This window comes from Pleurodeles waltl, chromosome 1_1 (genome assembly GCF_031143425.1).
Source record: "Pleurodeles waltl isolate 20211129_DDA chromosome 1_1, aPleWal1.hap1.20221129, whole genome shotgun sequence".
Classification (NCBI taxonomy): Eukaryota; Metazoa; Chordata; class Amphibia; order Caudata; family Salamandridae; genus Pleurodeles; species Pleurodeles waltl.
In genome coordinates, this window is record NC_090436.1 from 49,072,024 (window position 1) to 49,097,551 (window position 25,528).

General features: G+C 44.9%; 1 protein-coding gene across 3 annotated transcripts in view; it reads right to left on the reverse strand.

Annotated features, from left to right (window-relative positions):
- Nucleotides 1–8,532: 8,532 nt before the first annotated feature.
- Nucleotides 8,533–25,528, reverse strand: part of LOC138261031 (protein CD300H-like) — a 157,338-nt gene continuing 140,342 nt past the window's right edge. For 2 of the 3 annotated variants that reach the window (XM_069209757.1, XM_069209681.1), the window contains exon 7: nt 8,533–11,190. In XM_069209757.1, the coding sequence (XP_069065858.1) occupies nt 11,050–11,190 (141 nt within the window). In that variant the 3' untranslated portion in view covers nt 8,533–11,049. The remainder of the gene's footprint in view (nt 11,191–25,528) is intronic. The other variant, XM_069209842.1, reaches the window with a different exon arrangement.

Below are 25,528 nucleotides of genomic sequence, written 5' to 3' on the forward strand. Positions count from 1 at the left end.
TGGACAGCATAAAGGTCGGGCATTTTATGCGCTCACTGGAAGCATCTGTAGGCCCTGCAGGACAAAAGATGACATTCTGGCAGGACAAACAGAGCATTTGATGCTTCTGAAGTTGATAAATTGGGTACCATTACATTGGGAAAGGTGACACCTGTCGCGTGTGTTACCAATAATTGGCAAAATTGGTTGTATTACAGAAAATCAGCCTGTTTTTAATTTTAATTGAATTCCTACCTGTAGCCGTCAGTTTATATGAGTGGGTGTTTGGCTTGCTGTGAGTGCCTATAGCCTCCTTTTTAATGAGAGCTGAACACTAATCCTCTCTCATTGTGTGAGACCCTCCAGGGGCGTAGCTTGCTCAGTAAGATTGGGGAGGGGAGGTGGCGGTGAGCTTCAGGTTTTCCGACAATCAGACTGGCATATAATGTAAAAATACATTATACAACAAGCAGGGTGCATTGGAGGGGCCTAAAGGGCAGTGGAAAGAGAGAGGAACAGGGATTGGTAGGGGTACTAAGAGAGGGAAAACTTAATGGGAATATTTACAAGAAAGTGGTGGCGCATCATAGATGATGCACCATTTTTCTTGCGCCCCTCCAGCGGCACATAACGACACCATGGTTGCACCGTATTTACAATACGGCGCATCATGGCAGTCATTAGCACAATAGTGTCAACGTTTTGACGCTATTGTGGCACTTTGCTACACTAGAGCCAAAAATGTTGACGCTAGTGCTGCAATGCTCAGGGAAACCCTTTGTGTAATTTACAAGGTTTCGCAGAGCCATTTTTACGGGCCTCCCAGGGGCGGAATGCCCCCCTTCCATACGTTATGCCTGGTGCAGGCATAATGTGTCGTAAGAGGTTATAAAGTGGCGCAATGCAAGCATTGCACCACTTTGTAAATATGACACATCGGAAATGCCTGCATAATGCCACATTAGCGTAAAAAAATGAAGATAATGTGGCGCAAGGGGCTTGTAAATATGCCCCAATATTTTGTAAAATTACCAATATTTTTGACAACTTTGAAAACTGAGAGGGAGAGAGTGTGTGTGTGTTTTTGTCTGAATTAATGTGAAAACTCCTAGGAAATCCAACAGACATCTCCCTATACCCTACTGAAAGCATCTGTACCCAACTATTTACAGAAAAGTAATGTATTAAAAGGGGCACACCACAGCCACAGCCAGGTGGGAGGAACATCATGATTGTATTTCAGGCACAAATGCTAATATCATATACACCCTCCTTTACACCCTCATAGACAACTGCGAAAAGGATAGTATGTATAATACCCTAGAACGTGCATAAAACCACAGAATGGTCTTCCCATCAGGCTTTGGCAAATCTACATCATATGGCAATGCAGAGAGGCCAATATTATGCATGTTCAAAACTCTGCCATAGCATTTTCCACAACACTCTATGGGCCAGATGACTGAAGCCAGTTTGCATTTCTTGACGGTCCGATTCACTCTTTCGGGTTGTTAAGAAATACAAAATGGGTTTTCTTATGTACAAATTCCTTTAAGGAATTGCAAATTGCAATTTCTACTATGTAGAAATAACAATTTGCGATTCCCGGAATAGGAAATCGCAAATAGGGATTTCCTATTTGCAATTCCCATTTTAATGTACCATTCATTTTCTAAATGTAACTCGGGAATTTAGGAGATGCAATTACCATTGAGTTAAAGTCCATGGTAACTAGGTGCAATAACAAAAACACCACCCCAAATAGCTTTTTAGGTCTCGGCTGTAAAAAGCGCACATGCGATGTCTCGATTCCGAGACTGCTGTATCTACATCTGTGGCTTCAGTCCACCCACAGCCTTCCTAGTTGCTTGCACTAGTGTATTGTTCTATTTTGCAGCATCCCCATTCAAGAAGAGCATGCACATGTCATGCTATTTCCTGTGTTCCCTGAGGAGGGCCTCATTATGACTCTGGCGGCCGGCGGTAAGCTGGCGGTAACACCACCAACAGGCTGGCGATGTTCCGCCAGCTATTATGACCGAGGTGCAATAGCCACGGCCATACCGTCAGCCCCTCCACTATCCCGCATGCCTGGCGGTCATAATCCCCAGGGCCTGGGAATTATGAGTCCCCGACTGCCAGCCTGGCCACGGCAGTAAACACCAAACACCACCATGGAAAGGCTGGAGGTAAGGGGGACTTGGTGTGCCCCTGGGGGCCCCTGCACTGCCCATGCACCTGGCATGGGCAGTGCAGGGGCCCCCAGGCATAGCCCAGTCGCACATTTCACTGCCCGAATTTCAGGCAGTGAAATGTGCGATGGGTGGTACTGTACCCGTTGCACATTAGCATTGCCACTGGCTCTATTACGAGCCAGCAGCAATGTTGATGTGACTTTTCCGCTGGGCCAGGGGACGGTAACACCGTTACCGTCCCCTGGCCCAGCGGAAAAGTCGTAATAAGGAGCCAGAAATACTGCCAGCACTGGCGGTATTCTGGCTCCCGCAGCCTCAGTGTTTTTTTTAAAAGACCGCCGAGGTTGTAATGAGGGCCACAGGGTCCATGTTTTAAGCATTGCTCCCGGACTACTTTTTTGGTTTTCAGTTTGTTCAGCAGATGGAAAGGCAGCAGTGGTGGTGTTGTCATTCGTAGGCTCTTAGCTCAGTTGTTCCCCCACCGCTGTGTGTGCCATGTTCTGTTTATAACATTTGATTCTTACATGTTTATCCAGCGATTTCTCCTAAAACAGAACAAAAGGCGAACAATTCCGACTGCCTGGACTGAAGCTTGCAGTCCCAACAAAAAAAGTGAATGTCTATTAAAATTCCTTCACGGTCTGAATTACTAATTGCCAGAATGACTAATTGTCATGTCTGGTTGACATTTCAGACTTGTGAATGTTTGCTTCATAGTGACTAGTTCTCATCGTGTTCATTTTGCTCTCGGTGGCCTCATATAGTACATATTTTTACTTAAATTTCATTCTTATTTTTATGTCTTTATGTACTTCGATAATTACATAGCTTTCACACCCTTTTCTATTATGTAAAGGTGTTAGTTTATATAAATCAAAAATGTGTGAGTGTGTTTATAAAAAGACATCTGTGCATGTGGATACTTGAGTGCATTTTTATGGGCACAGGAGAGCTGTCCTTGTGGGAGGATGAGGATACCTTTACCTCCTCCTTACCGGTAGACTGTGATTTATCAGCAGTCAAAAGGAATACTGGAACAAATAAACAAATAGTCTGGTTTCCTTACATCAGGCAGGATGCAATGATTGCTGCACTGGCTTTTTCTCCCTTTTGGGCAGTGCTCTATTTTGTTTTCTACTTGTTCTCTAAAATTTCGAGAGGACATTTTTAAAAAGAAAAAAAAACAATTTAGTTGGTTTAGTACTCCAAAAAGGTGAAAAGGAATTAAGGCAGTGATATGGTGGCAAGTAATTAGCAGGAAAACATTCCTTCATTGTAATAGTTTTCTTCATGATTGCTTCACTGATAACGTATTTGCTGTTACACACTGATCCTCCGTCTACACCCTCCTAGACAGTTCCTCTGGTCATGCCAATGGATGTCCTAGACCTTCTGTCTCCCCAATACAACTGGCCTTTCAAAACTGGACCCTTCCGCTTTGATCAAAGTGGCATCTTCTTTCAAAAACCTTTTTGGCCATCAAATAGGTCTAATTCACAGGCTTCAGGATTTTAGGTTTAGGCCTAACTTACAGGAGCACTTTCTTGTGATCATAAATATTGTAGTGAGTTATGATTCTCTGTCCTATCTTTGCTGATATTCATAGACACCGAATGTCACTGCCACCATGTGACATCTCATAAAACGTCTCTCAAGGGAAATATCTCTTTTATAACACTTAAAATATTAACACCTTGCACAACTTAATTTGCCCTCTTGAGCAATATGCTAGTCAGCTAGCAACTCTGATGGTGGGACGGTGAAAGTGGTACTCTATTTTAATTATCATGGCATATTTAAATTAGGATGCTAAATGGCAATATTTTATTTTTTGCTGCAGATATAGGAAGTGCTTTAGCTATATGCAGGGCCACTGGAAGTATGTGGCAGAGAGGAATGAATTATGCTTCAGGGTTGACAAATGTAAGTGGCAAGAAAAGTCCAGTCATACTTTTACAACACTAATAGCTCTAACTCAAACTAATGCAAGACCTATTGCATTGCAAATGCTTGTTTTAAATTGAAACAGAGCACACACATACCCCTTGGGCATATATGTGCTCTACAGGTGCACCCCAAGTTTTGGGGTGCACCAAGGGGGGCCTTTTGCCCATTGCCATCCCTAGATTTACATTTCCTAAATAGCAAACCCGGCCTACTGACTCAAATGCAATGGGATTTCTTAATAGCGATTTCCTAATAGCGATTCCTACTTTGTAGGGATCACTACTAAGAAATTGATAACTTTTTACATTATATTTTGCATTTCTTAAATATTGATTTCTATTAAGGAATGCAAAATTGCATTTTCATACATCTGGCCCTTTATTCCTAAAATTTAACCTCTTTAAGGTTGAATCACCAAACGAATCAACTAACTAACTAACTTTAAAATATGACTCAGACTACCTCCCACAATCACATCTTTACTCTTAAATAATGTGTGCTAAACTGCTCCATATTCATACCAGCTGCTTTCATACCCTCCATGACCCATCTTCATAAGGTAAGGGAAGACACTGAGGCCTAAAATATTTCAACCACTATGGATCACCTGGCTTTTTCAGATATGCTATTGTGGCTTCATATTATTTCAAACATCTCACCATACACAAATAACTGTGATCATCCTATGTAGGGTACAAATAGTCCTACAGATAGTCTTAGCATTTTTCTTGTACAAAACAAACCTGCCTGGCTGGTAACAGCTCATTGAACTCTCAGACCTTGCATCTAGAGGCGTTATAAATAGACACTTTTGACAGACCTTTTCACAAAACCATTCTGCCCAACTGGTAAAAGGTCTTCAGAGCTACACCCAGGAGAAATAGTTTATCCATAAATATTCATAGTACTAAAAGACACTCTGCAATGAAAAACCTCAGGTAAGAAATTCAGAATGTGTAATAAAGACGCCAATAGGGAAACCAGATTCCTTTTACTATGGTGAACACACCTCTTGTTTCCATGCCAACCTGTACCCAGAGAGCAGGAAACTTTGCGGAGGTCAGAAAAGAAGAATCCTTAGATAATCCTGGTGTAGGAAATCCACGTATTCTGCGAGGTCACTCCAGATTTTTTGCCTTTTTCGAAACCCTATTTTTGCTGGGTTTACATTTCACTGCATTTACCCCTGCTAACCAGGTGTAAAGTGCCTGTACTCCCCTTTAAACATGGTTGAATTGACTTATTCCTAAATTACACATTCATCATGCCTATACGTTCGTAGTATTAAGTGTAGAAAGTGTACACAGGGCCTGGAAGTTAACTCCTGTGGAAGGCAGCATCTATTGTGTCATTCACAGAGTGGGCCTACAAAACATGATTTTAGGCCTACAATTGTAGCCTGCCTGCTGATGTGTAAGTCCTGCAGTGCAACCTATCAAAATATCTCTGTTTTGAAAGGCAAACATCTCTATTTTAGATAATAATAAGTACGAGTGGGTGATAATTCCTCTTTGCCGGCAGAGTTGGAGGAATTCTGGCCATTCTGTGTTGTGCTTGTAACACAGAGTTGTGGCCAAATTCAGTAAACTGCAGTGCGGTGGAGTTTTTTTCTCACACATGGCTCGCCAAAGTGATTTGGCAAGTGTGAGCGAGAATTGGCATCCGCTAGCACATTTTTGGGCACTAGGAGGGCACCTGGTGAGATTTTCTCACTGCGAAGGGTCACGGGTGGCTGTGACCATTCACGGTGAGAAAGCTGATGCTTGAGAAGATAATGTACTCGAGAGGCAGTAAAATCAACCTGAGCAGCAGCACCCTGTCAGCCATGTGGTGCTGTTTACATTGATTTTTCAGTGCAGAATAATCTCTGAGAGCCAACAATCAGCACGAGCAGTGCAACGTGCTGATTTCTGCCCATTTGCGCAACTTTGTGGAATCTCAATGGAATTCTGTGGAGTGAAGCTTTGCAAGCTCTGCCCACCTCAATTAATAAGTCAGCTCTATGAAGCCTGGTATGGTATTTAATGTGGTATATATTGAAAATTAATGTCATCATGTCCCTACAGTGATATACAACTAAAACATATTTTCACTGTGGCAGGCCTGGCTGTCCTTTACAGAAAACCAGAGTATGAAACAACTGTTTTTAAATTCAGGCCAGGAATCCAGCCAGACTCTGCTCCCAACACCCATGAAGGCAGCCAACTGCCGCTGTGTCGCCTCTGACCATGCGAGAGGGCAAGGGGTTCGACTGTGGGCTTATCTCGGGCCAGGCCCAGAGCATAACCCCAGTTTACACCAGTTCTCCTTAGTGCCCAACTCAATAGGTATATATATTTATTGTTTTCAAATTTTCCACAGATCCTAACCGCTCCCGCAGTGCTGCCGTATATACTTCACTTTCACAGTATCACAGGACCATACATGTTTTACCCAGTGAAGTTTGCACAGTCCTGCCATGTCATTGAGGGGAAACCTGTGCACTGGCTCCTGAGGGAGTACCACTGTAACCACTAGGGCATCTGCTCTGGGTCGCGAAGGAGTACTACATTACTGGCAGCACAACTTATTACTTTTTTCATTTTTTGGGCCATAGGGGGGGAGTCACTCGGGTTCCCCCGAGAAGTGCCAGAGAGCTTGAGTGTACTTACCCTGTCCCCTCACAACACTTTTTACTAAGTTCTATATCCCACAGGGGCAGGTGCAGCATTTTTCTTAAAGTTTCACCTAGCCAATTAGATAGCTTGGCATGGTCCCAAAAGGCCAACAGAAGGCAACGCTCTTTTCGCTAATCAAAATCACTCCCTTTTTAAATGGATAGTACCACAGATTATCCAGAATTCCCAATTTTCGAAATCCTTTATGAGCACTCCTAACAGATCTTTAAACACCACTTTTTCCAAAAAGCTCTGAATGAACTTGCACCAAACAATATAAAATGCACTTTCTGAGTAAAGGTCTAACCTTTCTCCAAAATCTGATGTAATTCTGTTCAGCCATCTCTCCTCCATTGCTTCCAACATTTTCTTATAGGAATAAGCATGGCAAAACAATTTGGGGCCCCATCTTTTTCTTGGCCCCTGCTTGACGAATCATCCTAAAACTTTCCAGAAAGGTGTTGAGGTGGATAAACTTTCTTTTTGGAAAGATTCATGAAGAGTCGTTAAATGATACTTAATGTGTTAGTGACACAAAAAATGCTCTTCCAATAGAAACTCTGACTTAGCTATAACTACACTGCCACGTCTCCATACATTTCCATAGAACAAGGATTTTTGGTTTGCTTTTAACTTAGGCATCATTTCACAGATCTTTACGAAACTTTCCAAAAATGAAGTTAATCCACCTCAACTTATTCCTGGAACGTTTCAGAGTGATCTTACAAGTGGGGGTGGGAAAAAGGGGTTGATCTCAAAACATGTTTTTCCAAGCAATTTCTAATAGAAAAAATAAAAAACAATACCACAAAAAAACAGCTGGATGGAATTACACCACATTTGTCACAAAGCTATATCTTGACTCAGAAAGCATGCTTTCAGTGCTTTGGTGTAAATCCCGTCAGTAATTTTTGAGAAATTAAGGTTTCAAATTTATGTATATACAGTAATGGGAATCATCCATCCTCAGCCCTCAGCCCTAGCTAAACAATAAAACAAAACATATACGGGCAGACTAGGGATACCCCCACAGCTCCCAACACATACTATGTTGTTGGGTGCCCTGGGAGGGCACTCGCTCTAAAATAATGAACTGCTCCACCTGGCAATTAGTATGGGTGCTGGCTGGAGAGCTAGCAGGGACTGCGGAGACCTTGGAGCTCCCTCAACAGCATCCACCATATCAAAAAAGTGTGTACCCCAGTTGGAAGCCATGTCACCCACTGTAAACTAATGTCCAGTACCCTGCCGGCACACAGTATGGGTGCTGGCTGAGGAGCAAGTAGGAGCCGTGTCCCTCACGGCCCCAAAGGTATTATAAATTGTGTGTGTCCCTGGTGGAAATACCCATAGGAAAAAAAGAAAAGAATAATAAACGTACTGCAGGAACCACTCATTTATTGATAAGTGCTCCAAGTAAGAAATGCTCATATGCCTTATGAGACCATTTTAGTTATATCGTTGGAACCTGGTGGTGTCCATAGTAGGGCCTGACACCAGCAAGCATTTTTTTCATGTTGGGAAGGGCTGCAGTGTAGGCAGGAGCCCCCAGCAACTTCATAAAAAACACTGTCACTGTGCTGGGTCATTGAATCCAAGACACCAGGAGATCTTACTGTATTTTTGAAAAGCACCTAGAGCTGGAGCTGTTTGCTCTTCAGCTGGAGTTATAGGACCTCCATTACTGGTTCTATGACTGCACTCTGTAGCCTGAAAACTATTACAAAAAGACTCAGACATGTTTATTGTTTTTTCATATTTGCTTTATTGAAACTATTTTGTGACAATCACTAATAAAAATTGCAGTGTATGCATTTATAATACATTTAGGTATTTAGTTTTTGGTGAATTTTTGGCAAAACCAATACATCTGCTTTATATATGTTGATGTGCCGAGCCCTTGATAGTGCCACTGGACCTATTGCTTTTTATATGTTGGTGCTTTGACACTTTGGCAAAGCTAGTAGGTCTGCCTTACTTAAAATAACTCCCATTGTATTGTAACATGACATAATCAGCCATGCACAGCTGTGCGGGGCTAGGGGCCAGTGATGAGTTGGTTTCAGAACCAGTTCGCAGGCTGTGCCCTGTGCCCACACCATACCATCACTTTTTATGTTAAACTTTTTAAAACTGTATGTCTTAATTCACATTTTGTCACACACAAACACATACACACTTGCACACATATGTATATGTTTAAAAATAGAATAGGAGGGTTGAGGGATTACCTCTAATAAACAGAAAACAAACACACGCACAGATATGTATGTACCCTATATTTGCCAGCTCTGTTGTATGGTAAAGAGCATGTGGTAAAACAACACATTGTAAAAACTGTGTTGTAACATACCATGTGGGATTGGTGTGCGCATTAGGGTCCAATATTCATATGCTTGTAAGCTATCATGAGACAACTGGTTCAGCAAAGACAGATAATATCAGGGTTTGGAAGCCCAAGCTTAATGGCTGGATGCATATATAGGAATGTATCAAGAGCTTTAGGCTGTGCTTGAAGGAATTAGTAACCTCATGATCATAGCAACACAACAGAATATGCAGGATAAATTACGTAAACACTGTAAAGGAGAAAATCTTCTGATTTCTTATGCAAATGGTAGAAGAATGTAAACGTCTGCATGCTGTAAAGCCTCCTCAACCTGTCTATCAATAGATAATCCTAGGATCATATTTTCATTCTGGGATTTGAGAGAAATGTGTGATCTGTCTGGGTGCTTAGCCTGCATGGAGTGAGAAACTTGTTTGTGTGACAGGATCCCAAGCGGGCTGCAGACAAGAGCACTAGAGCACCAGGAAGTGAAGAGGATGTACACACCTTCAACCTGGGGACATCTAGGAGCTGTCTAGTTCCCACGAGGGTAGACTAAAGATGAAGGTGGACTTTGTTTGGACTAATAGTTTTTCCCATCGGATTAGGTCAAATGTGTGGTGAGGCTGTACTGAGGTGATTTGATCTTCACCAAAAAGGAACACAGATGAAATTTGCTATCGGACCTGGGGCATGATGAAACCTGTCTAGCTCTACCTTTCTTATCCTTTAGAGAACCACCTAATGCTAATATAAACATCTTAATTTGGGGACACAATAAATTATTTTGGGTCGCCACCCAACTTGTTGGGAACTTTTGTCCTTGCAGAAATTATGTATGAATTGCCCAACCTAGAGTCAGTGATACTCCACTATGTTGTAGAGGATGTGTTTGTGCAGGCCATCATGGCAATTGTGGCAGCATTTCACTAAAAGTACACAGAGAGCCTTGTTACAACCCTGGCGGTCTAATGACCACCAGGGTTGCTGTGGTGGTCGGACCACCACCAGTACAGTATGTTAGTGATACTGTTGTAAGTGCCTTTCTAAATCACACATTTGTTGGTAGAAATTCCACCATTAGACAAAAGCATTTGCAGATGTACTATCAGAAGATTCCACCATAAACCGACTCTCATCAAATCAAACACATCTACTTGTATTGAGAAACCTTAACCGCCTTGACAAAGCCGATAAACTTTGCAGATTTTCCTCAATAGTAAACAAAGAGACCACCATTTAAGTCGTAATGGCAATGAAAAGTCCTCTTCTTTTTGGAAGACCTTTGCTGAAGGATTTTCCTCTAGCGTCAAATCCACTGATTAAATTATGGAGGAGGAGGTAGTTCTACCAGCAGATTATCCAAAGGAGGATTATGCTCCTTTAGAAGATTTATCACTGCCTCTAGAAGTCAGAAGGGTCTTCGTTACCTCTTAAAACGTGCCTATAAGACTTTGACTTAAACTTATGAAACAATTGAAAAAGAAATGTAATTCAAAATTCAAGGTCTGTATTTGATGTTGACTTCTCTACACACAGAACAAGATCGGTTTTGGAGAAATGTTACCATTCATGTTGGACCTTTTCATTTCATACAAAATGGCACTTCTTCAGTGTCCAGATGTCTTGATCTTGGGAATGTCAAAGTGATTGTTGTTACTTGGACCTCTCGTACTTAGAACAAGGAAGTCCCATTTATGTATGGTACCATTGTGCTAAATGCAAATCAGTCTTGACCTTGTTCCAGTGGAAACAGTCCAGTCTGAACTGCCAAGCCGAGTCCTCCTTGAGCCAGAAGCATTGTGTTATTAAAGATGGAGATAACCCAGCAGTCACACAAGTCTGTTTGGTACATCTGAAGAGCTGTTTGGTATCTGACGATGAAGCCCTTCATGTCTGAATTGATTCTTCAGATGCAAAAGGAAGCTCATGACCGATTGTTCTATACTCTGACGGTGTCGTACTCACATTCTACAGAAGGATCTTTGCGGACGACCTCCATGTTGATGTAGATATCTTGCTGCTGCTTGGCGTCCCCAAATTGAATAAGTGCATAGTTGAGTCCCTGGCTCTCTGCAGTCTCCTGAAATAGAAACATAACTGGTTAGGACAGAAAAATGGAGGTGAATAGCAGGAGCCTGTAGGGAGTGTGCATATCAGCTTATGAAATTCAATACAGGCTAGAGGGGCAGTTCAGGAGTCATAAACAGAATTTATGGTGAACTTGCATTTGCTATATGCAGATGTCAGGGTGGTGTAGTCTTTTTTGTAAATGTTCACTTGTTGAACGCAGAGATAATGTTCGTGGATGGTGTAATCTTTGTTACAAACGTTTACTTGTTGAGGCCAAAGATACTGCACGATGCCTACATAGAAGTTCAGATAACATGCACCTCTCCTAATGAATGATCTGTTGAAGGAATTCTTACAAATATTTAATCATGAGTGAGGCACAGACTTTAAAAGGTTCAAACTGTCTTCGCCTCAGGCAGTCACCGTTGTTGCCTCAATTCAGTAAGGACCTTAAGACCTGGCTCTTCGACTGAAGCACAGAGGACCGACCCCCCCCCCTCAGCGCCTTGAGACCCTTACAGTGGAGTAGTTGCACTCTATAAAAACTATGATTGATTGATTGATAGGTGTTCGCAAGCATTTACTCTTGGCACATTTCCAGATTTACCATCACTGTTAGACTTGCGAATGTGTCAAAACTTACACTCCACTAGGTGAATTGTAACAAGGAAAAATATCTTTATTTACTTACTCATTCTGCAGCGCACATTGAAAGAGGAATATGCCTCAGGGGATTGTTTTTCTGCAGGTAGGTGTCCTTAAATTACACATCATGTTATTCACATTAGTGCTCCATCTCAGCTTAAAACAAGCATTGCCAAGGCCAAGAGGTCTGAGTTAAAACTGAAAGTGCCAGCCAGATGTGTTGGTTTTCCAAGTGTTTTAATTTGCATTCAGTGCTCATTGACAATGCATATTTGTCCTTGCTCGCTCCCTTCTTGTGCCTCTCACGTGCTATCTTTTACTCCCCTACTCCCATTCTTCTATGCGTTTATCCCATTCTCCATTCAATATGTTATTTATTTATTTTGTTTTGGACTCGGCAGCATGTGTGCTCCCAGGCTATGTGCTTAGATTTTTTTTTCACTTGTGCGTACATTGTTTCTCACTTTAAATTTACTGTCCTAAAATGGCTGTCCATCATCTAAGAATCATAGTCAAAGAACACAATAGCAAATCAGAATGTGGCAACGGGGGCTGCATCTTTTTGTAGTCACACGCATGTATGATGACCTAGGAGAAATGAAGAAATGATGCGTGTGCCATTTATTTTATTTTCAGATCCAGGATGGACCACAAGTAAAAAAAAAAACAATTTAATGCAACAGCATGAAAAAGTTTTTTTCTTTTTAAAGAGGAATGGCTAGCAATAATGTTGTGCCATCCAACTAAAAGTATGAAAAAAAAAAATAAGACCATGTGGGCTGGGGGAGGTAGCCAAATTCGGTCGAGTGACAGGGTTGGGGCTGTCAAAGGTAAAGTAAGTTAAAATAAAGGCGGGTGGTTGAGTAGGGTAAAAGCATCACACCAAGAAAGCTGCAACAAAGACTTTGGGAAGAGAAACACCTCAGGGAGAGAAAAACAAGGGAGTGAGGGGAAAATCACACAAGGTGAGGAGAAGCACATGGATGAGATAGATCAACGTGGTGCACAACAGCAGAGCAAGAGAAGTACACACCGGAGTCAGTTGGGAAACACATGCATAATTGAGTGCAGAACCAAAAAGTAAAAAATACCCCCCTAAAAATAGGCAGTATAAGAACACGTGAGGCAGTGGAGAGGATAATAAAAAGGCTATGTCTGAGAAGAGAGACGCACACAATATGGAACAAGATGGACAAGTAAAGCCATTGCATAAGAAGCAAGAAATTTAGAATGGCAATAAAGCCAAACATTGGTAAGCAATAGGATGACTTTAGGCTCACTGTAAGTTATTGTTAGGCCCACAAAAATTAAGTATGGCTACCACACATCACTATGTTTGCATGTAGATGTGTTAAGCCGCAGAAGCATGTTTGGCACATGCATTAGTATTGGTGTACACCTTTTAATCATTAACAGAAAATCCATTACAAAATTGCCAGCCACGCATCAGCATACATGTATATGCATCATGACGCATGTGTGTGCATGTAATTGCAAATAAAGAAGCATTGGCAATGCCATTAGCTCTGCCTTTTAGATGTGAGACCTCTTGACTTCACCAATGCTCATATTACACACAAGATGGACAAATACCTTAGCCTGGCACTTGTATGTTCATATAAAGCGAAAAAAATACATGTTTTTATTGGTCTAAATTATAGTTTCAACTATAAGAGAGGGCCTTTCTTTAATTTTTCCTCCCTGGCTGTGCTCAATTTTAGCCTTGTTATGCCAGAAATATGTTTTGTTTCTTGCTTAAAAAATTGTAGTTTCAGAAATGATTATCTCTTTAATTTTTCATCCTTCTCTCTCTTAACACTGTCTCCTTGTTAATCTTCATACCTATTGCTGTTGCATGTGCTTAGGAAAGAGGTGACGGTACACCCTGTCAAGAAATTGAGAAAAGGGTTGGAGATGCTCTCAATAGTGTACTCTTGAAATGTGAACAGCACAATCTTGAGAATGATCATTGGACTCAGACACTCAAAGGTGAATAATTGTTTGTTTATTTTTTAACTGAAAGCAGTTCACAAATCGTACTGCATGATTGCCCACAAAATGTAATAGAATGCAGATTAAAATTGAGAATATTTATTGAAAGGTATTTATTAATGTTATTTAAAAAAAACAGTCAAGCAGAAACATTGTTTTTCCGAGGAAAAAGACCAGAAAATACTAGTGAACACGCTCTCAAGCGCACTAATAATTAGAAATTGTGTGTAAAACGCTAGGAATTTTTTAATGCAAATGAATACCCCAGGATCTAGGAATTTCGATAAAGCCAGTCTGATACAAAATTATGAATTCATAGGAAAACAGTATATGATTTTGAACAGATGTCCTAACTAAGCCAGTTGAGAAATTGGAAGACTGATCTTTAACATTTAAGCTAGTTATAAGAAAAGAAGTTGGGTGAAATGTCTTGAAAAAAATGTGGATCTCTATTACCACAGTGTAAATTGAAGTAATTCAAAATAAATTTGTTTCATTCTCCTAACAACAGTTTTTATAATTTGGCAGACGTCTATGCAGCCAAATGTTTCAAACAAAATGAAAAGGCAGTTAACTGAAACTAATCCATCAATTTGATAAGTTAATAAGAGTTTAATAAGGGCAGACTGTCCTCTGTAAACAGAAAGGGCTGGAGACGGACAAGAAAGTTACCAAAATGGATTTCCAGGAAGTCTTCAGAGCCTTTGATGAGGGGCAGAGGTGGCAGTCCACCTCAGGAGATGATGAGGATGGGGGAGCATTATCAGTGGATGAGGAAATGATGGACCCAGTCCGGGATTCTGAGCTGCAAGGAGAGCCCAACTTAGCCTAAGGTGATGACCAGAAAGCCCAAGATGTTCAGGATGGAGCAGGGAGCAGTGTGTCTGCCAGTGGCCTGGCCCTAGTGGAGCTGGATGACAGAAAGGTGGAGAGGAAGCGTCAGGCTGGCCTAGATGTAGCTGGAAGCATAAGAGCGGAGGGCTGAGGCAGAAAGGGACTTAGCTAAGAAGAAAGCTTTGCTGTCACATGAAAGGAGACTTAAAGAGCTGGAACTGAAAGACAGGCAGATCCCAGAGACCAGCAACCATAATGACAGCATACCTGCAGTGTCCACTGTAGAGGTGATGGCCTACATCCCACAGGATCTAGTGCCCAATTATGTAGTGGGGATGATATTGATAAGATGTTCTCAGCTTTGAGGTACCTCTAAAGGAACACAAGGCACCAGAGGAGTACTGGGGGGTATCCTGAGGAGGTACATGCCTACAGGGAGGAGGCACACTTGAGGTAGAGGACCAGACCAAGTAACCCCCATAAAAAAATTTATTAACCTCTACATTTGGCCTGACAAATACCCTCAGAGTTTCAGAGACAGACACTAACTTCCAAATCGGTCTTGGGTGGACTTCATAGAATATTCCAGCAAGGCACTGAAGAGCTGGGCGAGGCTCAGCAAAGTGGATAATTTTGTTGGGCAGTACAACTTGATTCTAAGGGAGTGCATGCTCAATATCCATTTTACAGAGCTGCACCCACACCTGGTAGAGAGCAAGCAGACCGACACTAGGAAGCTTGCTGAGGAGGCCGACCTCTAGGTCAGCAACCAAGTGGCAGCAGTAGGTCACGATCCATAGGGAGAGTAGGGAGGCTCAGAGGGACACAGAAGCAAGTATGACTACTGCCAGGTGTCCTCTGGTGTCCTCAGAGCTGGTAATACCCAATACATTTCATCAGGTTATAGTAGCAGACAACTAAGAAAGACACTATTCAGTGTTTCTGATTCCCTTTGAATGAGGGGGGGTCTCAGGTCTTCTGAAAGCTGCTGTGAGTCCTTCCATCCCTGTGGACTGTCTGTTAGTGAATGACCTGGAGCACACTGCCTGAAAGGAGGCATGTGGAAGGGGCATGTGAAATCAGCTCCTGCATGTCCCATGGTACATGTGGGTGGGGCACCGGAGGAGGCCGCCCTGGAGCCTACAGGGAGGATATTGCCTCCCTAGGTGACATACCTGTGCTTGCTGGATGACAAGCAGAAGGGTGACCCACCAAGGAGGAGTGCCCAACCCTGGAGGGCATGAGGTGGCAAGCTGAAGCCCAGGCACCTGAGAATAACTCTGGAGATCACCTCATAAATCAGGAGAATGATCTCCTATATAGTGAGGATAAGGTACCTGTGCATGAGACAACACATGTGTTGGTAGTACCTCATTGTTACAGGACCTTCCTTCTGGGGCTGGCCCATGCAGTTCCCCTGGCAGGACATCTGGGGCAGGACATGACCTTTGCCAGGCGTGTCTGCCACTTCTATTTGCCCCAGATTAGGATAGCCTCAGATGCATTCTGCAGGAATTGTCTCACCTGCCATGGCAGTGGGAAAACAAGGAAAAAGCTGAAGGCCTTACCTGTCATTGGCACCCCCTTTGAAAGGGTGGGCATCAACATTTTTAGGTCCTTGGACCCAAAGACAGCCTTAGGCAAAAGGTTTATCCTGTCCATGTTGGCCCATGCTGCTAAGTACCCAGAGGTCATACCTCTGAGGACTGTGACTACCCCTGCAGTGTCTGGGGCCTTGATGGGTATTTTCACCCAAGTGAGGTTCTAATGAGAAGTGGTGTCTGACATGGGCATCACCTTCAATCCTGCGTACATGAAGTCAATGTGGAAGAAATGTGGGGTAATCTTTAATTTCTCCACACCATACCATCCACAAACCAACAGGGTAAATAAACAAATTGGCAAGATCCTAAAAGACATGATGATGGGCCTGAATGAGCCCATAATGTGGAAGTGGGAAGTTATCTTACCATGCCTGTTTTTTGGCTACATGGAGGTAGCACAGAAGAAAGTTGAGTGTAGCCCATTTGAGCTTCTGTATAGTCACCCTGTAAGGGGACTTCTCAGTCTAGCCAAGGAGGGGTGGAAGCAAGCTCCCTATATATAATGCCAGGATGTGGTTAGCTATGTGCTAGCTATCAGGAACCAGATTACCAAGTTCTAGAAGTGTAACATCTGGGCACAACCAATATTGCCTTGACTGTTAAGTCTTATTGAAGTGAGATGAGAATATCGTATACTAACTCCCTTTGCCACTCAAACACTGCAACAACCTGGGATTTTGCTAAACTCCAGACATAAACAACACCCAAGGGAAAGGGGGGAGTAGAGAACAAAGTAAAACAGAGAAAATTATGTCTTGGGGTCCCTTCAAGGTAATTGCTTCAGAAAACTACACCATAGAATTCAAGAACATTACCGCAACATACAAAAAGGTGACTTAAAATTACCTTTGTTGGAACATTTTGTTAAATGTCATCCCTACACAAGAACTTTTAAATTCTGCAGTCTTCGAAAACTAACACAACATCCTCGAGGGGGGGACCTTGAGTTAAAACTATGACAATATGAAAGCAGTCTTGTCATTCACTTCGATACAGTCCGTGAGGTCTCAACATAGATGCAAGATGGCACTACTGGCTTCTTTAATGAACTGGAATGGTTACATATATATGGGTTTTCTATGTCCTTCCATATCTTATTGCTTTTTCTATCTACAGATCCCCTCCAATTCATTTGAGCATATTCTGATTGACACCCCTACATGACTAAAATTCAGATCCTACTTTTTGCCATTACCTATAGCTAACTCTTAGAATTATTTAGACTATTACCTTATCCAGTCAATTCGTAAATACCTTATCCCCAGCACTTAGCTTATTTGGGGTGGAAATAGTTTCTTTACCAAATTTAGCAATAACTACAGCATACATCACATATTGATGTTACTCTACGTACATTGAGTCCAACTCTACATCTTCTCATTGCCATTATTTGGCTAATATATTCCTCTATGCTATTGCATGTCCCTTCGTTAGACAAACATACTTCCTACTGCAGAAGGAAGCACACTAACTTGTTTCCAACTGACAAACGCACATTGCCATCATTTGGCTAATATATTCCTCCATGCCATTGCATGCCCTCTTATTAGACAAATACACTTCTTACTGCAATAGGAAGTACACTTACTCACGTCCAACAGATAAATATAGTTCATTCTGCACAAGGAAGTTTATTGACACGCTTTCAATACGCTTACCCTTCCAATATGGCCACCGCTAAACATCATTAGTACGTCCTCAAGCAAAGTCTTGGTAAGGGAAGTAGGACTTCTCTGGATCTCTATAACATGGCACTGTACCAGCACGCAGTACTTTGCCTAACGGGATTTAACTCGACATACCCTGCCACCAACATGATCCTCAGATTGAAAAGACTGGTAAGTGTCTCGAACGCCACCTTTTATCATCCGCTTCATAGCGAAATGGATTTGATTGTATCTTCTCACTTTCCACACATTTTTGATTAGTAATTAGGTTGCCTGGGATGTACCTGAAAATTAACAAATATCGTTACACGTCCATGTGTCTCATCACATTTTCCCCCGAGGTCCAGTCCAACCTCCGACTTTTAGGAGGGTATAGTTACTGTCTTTTAATCGGGATGTCTGGGATCATTTAGAAATCTGTTTATGGCGATTTTGTTGCCAGACCCTTTCTGATAAATAGCATCTCTTTTTAACTCTGTATTTACAGGTTTCACCATTTCACACAGGGGCATTGTACTGTATACTTGTTGGGCTCCATTTACTTATTATCCACTCTTTGATACCGGCTCTATGGGGAAGAATACCATATTATGGAAATTATACTGTTTGTTTTTGATAAATGAACTGTCTGCCTTATTATATCTCTATGTGTAGGGCTGGATTACCTAACTTGTATTATTAATATTCGATTTACTCACTTGACAGCAATAGACCATGTATATTATATCTCTTTGATTGGAGCACTATGATCCGTTTTGTCATTTTCCCATACATAATATTTCCTTCTACTGATCCAAAGATATTTTTACATTGCAGAACTTTTTCATATGACTTACTACTAGGTATGTGCTGTTTGCTCTTTTATCTATAATCTTTACACCTAATAATCTGAAGTACATTCACCAGTGAATATTAAACATGTGATTCTATTACGTAACTTTGCCAGCACCCGCTCTTCGATAGACTGGTTTTCCTATCCTATAAAGTAATGATTTTAACTCACTGCTATCTCTTGATGCATCACACTTTGAACAATAATTTTCCGCACATAGGTTGTTAATTTTATTCTCCATCTTGCTCACCATTCACTGAATCACTTTGGTGATATCTTATTATACTTTCTTTCCTTTTTCTCTTCTTATCGCACTCAATAAACTAACACGTCATTTTCTTATAACCTCATTCAATTTTATGTATACCTTACAGCCTTGAAAAAGCCCCAGGCAGATTTGCCACAGGGGGCAAAACACCTCACAGATTCTATATTCATGTGGCATTGCTCAAAACCACAATAAAACACTTTTTTGAAGCACCTTTTTTGACTCAACATATATTATATCTCTACACATCTACAAATTTGAAACCTCAACAAGAAAATACATTGTGGGTTACACTTCTTTCTTTAAACCATAGACTCCCTCAGCTTTATAGCACTGTGGCACACCTACAACAGCATAGTATGGTGTTAGAACTATGCCCTCTTCATTCTGAACAAATATATATATATATATATATATATATATATATATATATATATGTATATATATATATATATATATATATATATATATATATATATATATATATATAAAACATGCTGGGCAAGTGTGTGTTTTTACCAAAATACTCTCCCTTTACCTCCTTTAAGAACAATTCTAAGACAATGAAATAAACAAAGTACAAAATGAGTACACGGAATGCTAGAATGTCTTGCTTAGAGTATAACCCTGTGAACAACAATAATTACCTATAACAAATAAACAAATGGTTCTAAAATAATCCGGAAACAGAATTACAGCATTCCCTCATGGCTAGGAAAGAATAAACATAGATGTGCAAAGTCCCTGGAACACCAAAATCAAATCTTTAGAAAATGTATTGAACTTCTTCCTCATGGAGAAACAACAACAAAATATAGAGCCTGATTTAGATTTTGGTGGATGGCTTACTCCGTTGCAACGGTAACAGATTGCCCGTCTGCTGAAATATAAACCTCATAGGATATAATAGGATTTATATTTCAGCAGACAGGCTATCAGTCACCGTTTTGACAGAGTAACCTATCTGCTGTAATCTAAATCAGGCACATAGGTGGTCATTCTGACCTCGGCGGTAAAAGGCGCTTACCGCCGGTCAGAAATCCTCCATAATTCCGCCGCGGTCGCGGTAATCCGACACGGTCATTCTGACCCGCAGCAGCCAAACCGCCGAAAATCCGACAGCCACTACAGACCGCCAGACCAGCGGTCGGCGGAAAAGTGGAGGCGACCAAACCTCCACCGTCACGCCAACAGAAATACGCCCATGCCATTCCGACCCACGAATCCACGCGGCGGTCTTTCAAACGCGGTAATCCATTGGCGGTACACACCGCCGCGGTCAGAATACCCACAAACGAACAAAACCCAGCCACATTGGACAATTTGAATCTCACACACCTGATACACATACACACACCACTCCCACACACACAATACAATATAAAACACACACCTACATCACCCACAAACCCCTACGACCAAAAAACCAAAAGAAGCACAGAGAGACACTGCACCGATCAGAGAACAACATCACACAGAGGCACACTACACCATCACCCACACAATCACCAAGCACAAAACAACACACCCCACCACACTCAACACACTTAACTACACATACTCCACCCCACACATCATACACACCACTCCATGGCACCCCAAAGACACCCCCGCTTCTCAGACGAAGAACTCAGGGTCATGGTGGAGGAAATCGTTCGGGTAGAGCCACAGCTCTTCGGCACACAGGTCCAACACACCAGCATTGCCCGGAGGACGGAGCTATGGCAAAGGATTGTCGACAGGGTCAACGCTGTGGGACAGCACCCCAGAAATCGGGAAGACATCAGGAAGCGATGGAACGACCTACGGGGGAAGGTGCGTTCCATGGTATCCAGGCACAACATCGCCGTGCAGAAGACTGGCGGAGGACCCCCACCTCAACCCCCACAATTTACAACATGGGAGGAGGAAGTCTTGAACATCCTGCATCCTGACGGCCTCGGAGGAGTCGGAGGAGGAATGGACTCTGGTAAGTTGAAGCTTCAATACTGCTTCCCCCCCACCTGCATGCCAACTCATACCCCAACCCTCACCCCCATCCCCACACTCACCCCCACCCCCATCCTCACCCCCATCCTCACCCCCACCCTCACCCCCACCCTCACCCCCACCAACATCCTCACCCCCACCACCATCCTCACCCCCACCCCCAGCACACCTATTCCCTGCCAATGTCTCACCATCACAACCCACACATCCCAAAACCTAGGCCTGCATGCGTCCACTAAGCATGGACACCCATCACCAAAGCATGCCCAATGCATATACACATCCCCCCCACAAGCCATCCTCACCAAAGCCCCCACACACGAATGCCAGCACTTGGGGACACGGGAACCCACACATTCACCCATATGGCACACATTGAAACTATAACCATACCTCTATACCCCTGCAGGACCCGACCGCCAACACACCGCCACGGAGGGCCCAGAATTCTCCACACCCCCCACCCAAGAGGCCGTCAGCGATGACAGCAGCTCTGTCGACCTGGAGTCTGATGACCAGCCCGGACCATCGGGGACCTCTGGACAGTCGGTTCCCCTCAGACAGCCACAGGCCACACCAGACCCAACCCCCTCTGGGAACACCAGCACAGCTCCCACCCAGCGGGCCCATGCCTCTGTCTCCAGGACGCGTCAATCAGCGGTGTGTCTACCACTACAGGGCACCCAGGATAACCCACCACCCCAACAACAACAGGGACCTGGGGGCAGTGGTAGTGGGCACACTGTCCAGGGGACAGAGGCCCAGGGAAACAGGGGAACTGGGAGGGCAGCTGTGCGACAGGGGGGGGGAGGGGCCCAGGGAACCCACTCTCCACGAGGCCCTCACCACCATCATGGGAGCATACAACCGCTCCCAGGAGACGATGGCGACGGTACTGGCCAGGTTCCAGGAGATCCAGGTACTGCAGGAGGAACACTATTGGGGGTACAGGGAGGACATCAGAGCCCTCACCTCCACCCTGGTCACCATGGTAGGGCTGCTGCAGCAACTCATCACCACCAGGACGGACACTCAACAACAACAAAGGGCCCCTGCCACTAGCCTCGAACAAGAACTGCCAACCACCTCCGCCGGCGCTAGTGGACAGGAGGCCCCCGCTCAACAGCAGCCCACCAGACCCCCACCTCCTGCAGGAGAAGAACCATCCCGCAAGAGGGCCCTGAGATCACGAAAGAAGACAGAGTAGGATGTCAAGACCCCCGCCAGCAAAGGATACCACCTGATGTCATCCCACTGTCCCACATTGGCACCATGTCCATCCTTGAAATGCCCCTGCTCCATCTCTCCACAGGCCTATGGACAATGCACCTGTGTGACTGTTACTCTGGACTCTACCATGGACATTCCATCACCATAGCCCCCACCCACTTGAAACCACCCATCCCATTTTGAGCACTGAAATAAACACCTGTTTTGCACAAAACTTTCAGGAGTCTGGCTGTGATTTCAAAATATTGTAATTGACATGACAGTGCAAATATGTCCTTGTACATAGTGAAGTCAACAAACCGCTGCCACACAGCTGTAGTCCATGGGCAAACGAAGCACAGGACTCGTAGTGGGGACCACAGATCTGAAATAGGGAGGGAAAAGCCACAACTCAGTCATCATACACTGGGGCAGATAGACAGGCAGCAGAGATGCAGTAGAGTAGTTTACATTTACTAAATAATCTTTGAATTGTTACCTGTGTCCTATTGGAAGTACTGTGCAATGATTCTGTCCCTGTTGTCTGTTTCAGCCCCGTCGTCTTCCTCCTCGTCACTCTCCACAGGTTCCACAGCTGCCACTACACCACCATCTGGACCATCCTCCTGCAGGAAAGGCACCTGGCGTCGCAAAGCCAGGTTGTGAAGCATGCAGCAGGCCACGACGATGTGACACACCTTCTTGGGTGAGTACATTAGGGATCCACCTGTCATATGCAGGCACCTAAACCTGGCCTTTAGGAGGCCAAAGGTGCGTTCGATCACCCTCCTAGTACGCCCATGGGCATCATTGTACCGTTCCTCTGCCCTGGTCCTGGGATTCCTTACTGGGGTCAGTAGCCACGACAAGTTGGGGTAACCAGAGTCCCCCAATAGCCATACACGGTGTCTCTCTAGCTGTTCCATCACGTAAGGGATGCTGCTATTCCTTAGGGTGTAGGCGTCATGCACTGACCCAGGGAACTTGGCATTTACATGCGAGATGTACTGGTCAGCCAAACACACCACCTGGATGTTCATGGAATGGTAACTTTTCCTGTTCCTGTACACCTGCTCACTTTCTCTGGGGGGAACCAAAGCCACATGGGTCCCATCAATGGCACCAATGATGTTGGGAATATGTCCAAGGGCATAGAAATCACCCTTCACTGTAGCCAATTCGCCCACCTCAGGGAAAAGGATGTAGCTCCTCATGTAGTTCATCAGGGCAGACAACACTCTGGATAACACCTTCGAAAACATAGGCTGGGACATCCCAGAAGCAATTCCCACTGTTGTCTGAAATGACCCACTTGCCAAGAAATGGAGTACTGACAGGACCTGCACCAGAGGGGGAATCCCTGTGGGTTGGCGGATGGGGGACATCAGGTCTGGCTCCAGCTGGGCACACAGTTCATGTATAGTGGCACGGTCAAGCCGGTAGGTCATGATGATGTGGCGTTCTTCCATTGTTGACAGGTCCACCAGCGGTCTGTACACGGGAGGATTCCTCCGTTTCCTCGCCAAACCCAGCGGACGGTGCCTAGGAAGGACAACATGGAGCACAGAGTCAAGCAACCCACAGGTACGTACTCACAGCTTGCACAGTACACGATTCTCTATGCAGTGAATGGCTTGTATGAGTGGCTATGCAAGGCCTAGGCCTGTGTGACGCACTAGAAATTGAGCCATGTGGGCCCGCGAAATGGCGGCTGCCTGACCTGTGAAGTGTGACAATGGGATGTGAGGTCAATGCGCCGGCGTGGCACACCGCGGCGGTCGGCGGTCGAAGACCGCGGCGCAAAGCCGCATTGGTTAACATTGAAGCCTATGGGTTTCAGGAGCCAATGGCGAAGGGCGCCGGCGGTCGCGGTACGCACCGCCGCGGTACGTCCCACCGCGGGCATGACCGCCATTTTCTATCTACTTCATCACTCGAGACTTGAACCTTCACAGGAGAGGACCTATACTGCAAGTGCTGCTGTGACCTCGGTCTGGAAGGGACAATGGCTGCTGCGACTGGGGAAAGGGCCCCTGCCTTCACAACAGAAGAGTTGGAGAAACTTGTGGATGGGGTCCTCCCCCAGTATGCGCTACTCTACGGTCCTCCAGACCAGCAAGTGAGTTCAATTCAATATGGATTAGTGGCCACTGGCTGGCCTGGGGTGCTGGCGGGGCTGGCGGGGGGCACATGGCGGGGATGGGGGGCATGTTGGGCCTGGCGGGGGGCACATGGCGGGGATGGGGGGCCTGGCGGGGCTGGCGGGGGGCACATGGCGGGGATGGGGGGCCTGGCGGGGGGCACATGGCGGGGATGGGGGGCCTGGCGGGGCTGGCGGGGGGCACATGGCAGGGATGGGGGGCCTGGCAGGGCTGGCGGGGGGCAAATGGCGGGGATGGGGGGCCTGGCGGGGCTGGCGGGGGGCACATGGCGGGGATGGGGGGCGGTGGGCCACTGCCAACGAAAATGCAGACAAACTTGAACGTGGTATTTCTCCCTCCCTGTACGTGTCACATAGGTCCGCGCCCATGAGAAGATCGGGATTTGGCGTGCCATCGCCAAGGACGTCCGGACCCTGGGGGTCCACCATCGACGGGGCACCCACTGCCGCAAGAGGTGGGAGGACATCCGCCGCGGGACGAAGAAGACCGCCGAGTCTCTGCTGGGGATGGCCTCCCAACGTAGGTGGGGTGCCAGCCGTCAACTGACCCCCCTGATGTTCCGGATCCTGGCGGTGGCCTACCCTGATTTGGATGGGCGCGTGAGGGAAGCACAGCAGTCACAAGGGGGTGAGTACAAGCACAATCTGCTCTGTTGGCGCGCAGTGGAGGTGTCTGGGTGGGGGAGGAGGGCTGTGGGTCCCCCTAGGCCAGGGCGAAATCTGTAGGCTAGGCCCCTCCGTATGCCCCTGTGTCCCCACCCACCCCCCTCAGTAGTGTGCCAGTACAGCCATCCCTGGGCCTGTGTCATCTATGTGTACAGCTGTCATCTCTAGGCGTGTAGGGCATGTCCCAGGGATTGCGTAGCGGACCCCAAGTGCGCGACGTAGTGCAGGGGTCATCTGTGTCTGTAATGTCCGCCGACGGTAGCGGTAATCCATGCACTCAAAATTTTCTTCATTTCTCTCCCCCCCCCTTTTTGTTTGTCTCTCTGTGCATGTGTGCATCAGCATCATCAGGCGGAGGAGAGGTGGCATCGGGGCAGGAGGGAGCTGCATCTCACATGGGCCAGGAGGGCCATACCACCGAGTCAGACTGGACCAGTGAGACGGAGGGCGAGGGGAGCTCCACAACGGGGACGACTGGAGC